At 32.2% G+C, this 2,696-nt stretch overlaps 1 protein-coding gene across 1 annotated transcript in view; it reads right to left on the minus strand.

Moving 5' to 3' along the window:
- The window catches only part of uros (uroporphyrinogen III synthase), a 9,233-nt gene extending 6,877 nt beyond the window's left edge, over positions 1-2,356 (minus strand). The window contains exons 1-3 of the mRNA XM_015375893.1: positions 2,197-2,356; positions 1,677-1,740; positions 1,509-1,592 (exon numbers count right to left, since the gene is read on the minus strand). Of these exons, the coding sequence (XP_015231379.1) occupies positions 1,509-1,592; positions 1,677-1,739 (147 nt within the window). The 5' untranslated portion in view covers position 1,740; positions 2,197-2,356. The remainder of the gene's footprint in view (positions 1-1,508; positions 1,593-1,676; positions 1,741-2,196) is intronic.
- Positions 2,357-2,696: the final 340 nt, after the last annotated feature.

The raw sequence follows: 2,696 nt of genomic DNA on the forward strand, positions 1-2,696 counted from the left end.
TCTATCACCAACATAGGCCAATCAGCTAACCAGTATTTTCGCCCCTTCCCAAAATTACTTCAACTGAAGGTTTCCAGATGGATATGCGGAGCAAATCCATCTGGCGGAGTCAGGTTAGGGTAAATGCACTTAATTTGAGAAATTTCTACTTATTTCTAGATTATTTTCCCAGTGTATGCGCAATATGTGCCAGGAAATGTGAGAGCAGCTGATGACAGGTCGTGGTCCGATTAGATAAATAAATATCTAATGAACTAACTACATGCTAAGCTAATAACTTCTTAAAGAAATCAACAGTAAGATCGTACAACATGCTATTCCAGCATCAAATCAAAGCTGCAGTTTTTCTCTCTGAACTCATAATATCTTTTGACCAAACATCAATACTGATCCAATCTTCAAATACAGTACCTTACGGGGGTCTATGAGCAAGTTTTTAAAGGTATAGCATCCCTTTTTTTGATTATATTTGGACTTTGCCCTTTCGTAACATTCCTTCCTACGCTGGCTAAAATTTGTTATGTATTTATCTATTTACTTGCCTTGATATTGTTTCATCTATTTATTTTTTTTTTTGCAGTATTTTTGTTCCTGCATGTATGGAATTCTAAAGATTGGAGACATGGTTTTGTTTTGTTTTTATTTTTTTTTATGCTAGTCTTGGTGGTTACATCCTTTTTTTTCTCCGTATTTTCTATATATATATATATATATATATATATATATATATATATATATATATATACATATTATCTACATATTTTCTATATATATTTTCTCTGTTCGGCGGAAGCAGTGGAGAAAGAACTTTACATTGTACTATAATTTCACTCATTTTCACATTGTCTATTTTGTGAAAAGTTCAATAAAAAATAACTTTGAAAAAATAAATAAAAAAAATCTTCAAATGCAGTACACCTATTATGAAACTGTTGTTTAAACACAGAATATTAATTTGGATGAATTATTAGAACATGCTTTGACCCCTAAAGTGGTCTTAAACTTAAAATGCAAGAACGTTTAAAATAAAATTCTAAAAGAATCAACCAAAAACTGAACTGAAACATCAGTTTAGTAGATCAACATAGAACAGCTTAAAATTAACTTCATGATCACCTAATTCTTGGTAGAAAATATGTTAAGAGACATAAAAAAAGAAAGCAGCACCCAGAATTTGAATAATGTAAAGCCTTTAAATAATCTAAAGATGTGAAAATATCCTTCTCATGCATGATCCAACCTTGCAAACTGTTATTGCAAAAAAACTAAAAGCTAACAGGCTTGAGAAGGGGGTTTGTACAAGTATCAAGTCAAACACCAAAGGCATCAATTACTGTTGTTTATTTTAACTGAAAAGGTGACTTTTCCTTCAGTTTTTTATTGAGGGATCATTTTCATAAAGCTTTAAGAGATTCTATTTCATCCAGTCTTTTAAACGCATTGCCCATAAAAATGTATACCACGAGATAACACAACAAAGAAATGTATAAATTTGTGATGAAACTTACTTTATCCGAAAGAGTGTTTAACGAGATAAACTTAAATGACAGCACAGGGATGAGTGTTGCTTTGTGTCCATGCGATTCAAGTTCCTGTCAATTCAGAAAATCACATATTAAACAAACATCATACAGATAATTCTCTTTTCTTTTGAATTTGGGGTATTATTTAATTACCTTAATGTAAGGATCAGGTCCAGACTTCTCATCTCTTGGCTCTTTAAGAACTAATACACGCATACTGGCAAAGAAACACTAATTAATATTAAATAGAAACAAAGAAATAACAATAAAGGAGGTGTTTTAGTGTCAAAGCTAACAGGGCAAAAGAATCCAGAAAGTCAATGTTTTAAATGATTAGTGGCAGTGGGTGTGGAGGCTCTCATTGCTGTTACTCCCTAAAACTGTCACATCCTGATAACAACCTTTGACTCAGCCCAACTGTGCTGGCTAATAATAGCTAGTGCTAAATTCACACAAAATAAAACTGTAAAGCTAACATTTCAGACATGAAACAAGTTCTACCTTCTGTTTGTTTTTGTTTACATCTATGAGTGACAGATTAGCTACAGCTAAAATAAGGTTTTGTGTCAGTTATCACCGAATATGTGTGTTTTACATGTAAATCATTAGCATAATGTTCGTATCTAAGTTAGAAATAGCAAAAAAATATTAATTTCATAAAATGATCGTGTACCTTCAGCTCTGTCGACCACTTCAATCAACAGTTGAGCAAGTTTATTTTTTAAACGAACACATAGTTAGAAAGCGTAAGATACTGATATATATTCCTCAGTACATCTGGTTTTGTTGATGTCAGACTGCTAATTTTTCCCCCAGTGTTTAGCAATATTATTTACTTCTTCTTTTCTAATATGGCGGATCGAAAGCAACGTTAAGGTGCATACCGCCACCTACTGGACATTAGTGTGTAGCGACATGGACTCACATTCCCCTAAGTTCTATTTTGTGTTATGAAGATAAATGAATGATGCTTTCCTTACTGAATAAATGTCATTTTTGTTTCCTTCCGTTTCCAACAATCCTTCAAGACTCCATTCATCTCATATTCTTTCTATTATTGTCTTTAAAACATGTGCTAATCAGTACATGTTTTACCTTTTCCCTCCTCATCACTCCCATTTATCAGTATTTTCCTACCAGTTAAATATAGAATATTATTTATGACCAACCATT

Source organism: Cyprinodon variegatus, unplaced genomic scaffold, assembly GCF_000732505.1.
Source record: "Cyprinodon variegatus isolate N-32 unplaced genomic scaffold, C_variegatus-1.0 Scaffold127, whole genome shotgun sequence".
Lineage (NCBI taxonomy): Eukaryota > Metazoa > Chordata > Actinopteri > Cyprinodontiformes > Cyprinodontidae > Cyprinodon > Cyprinodon variegatus.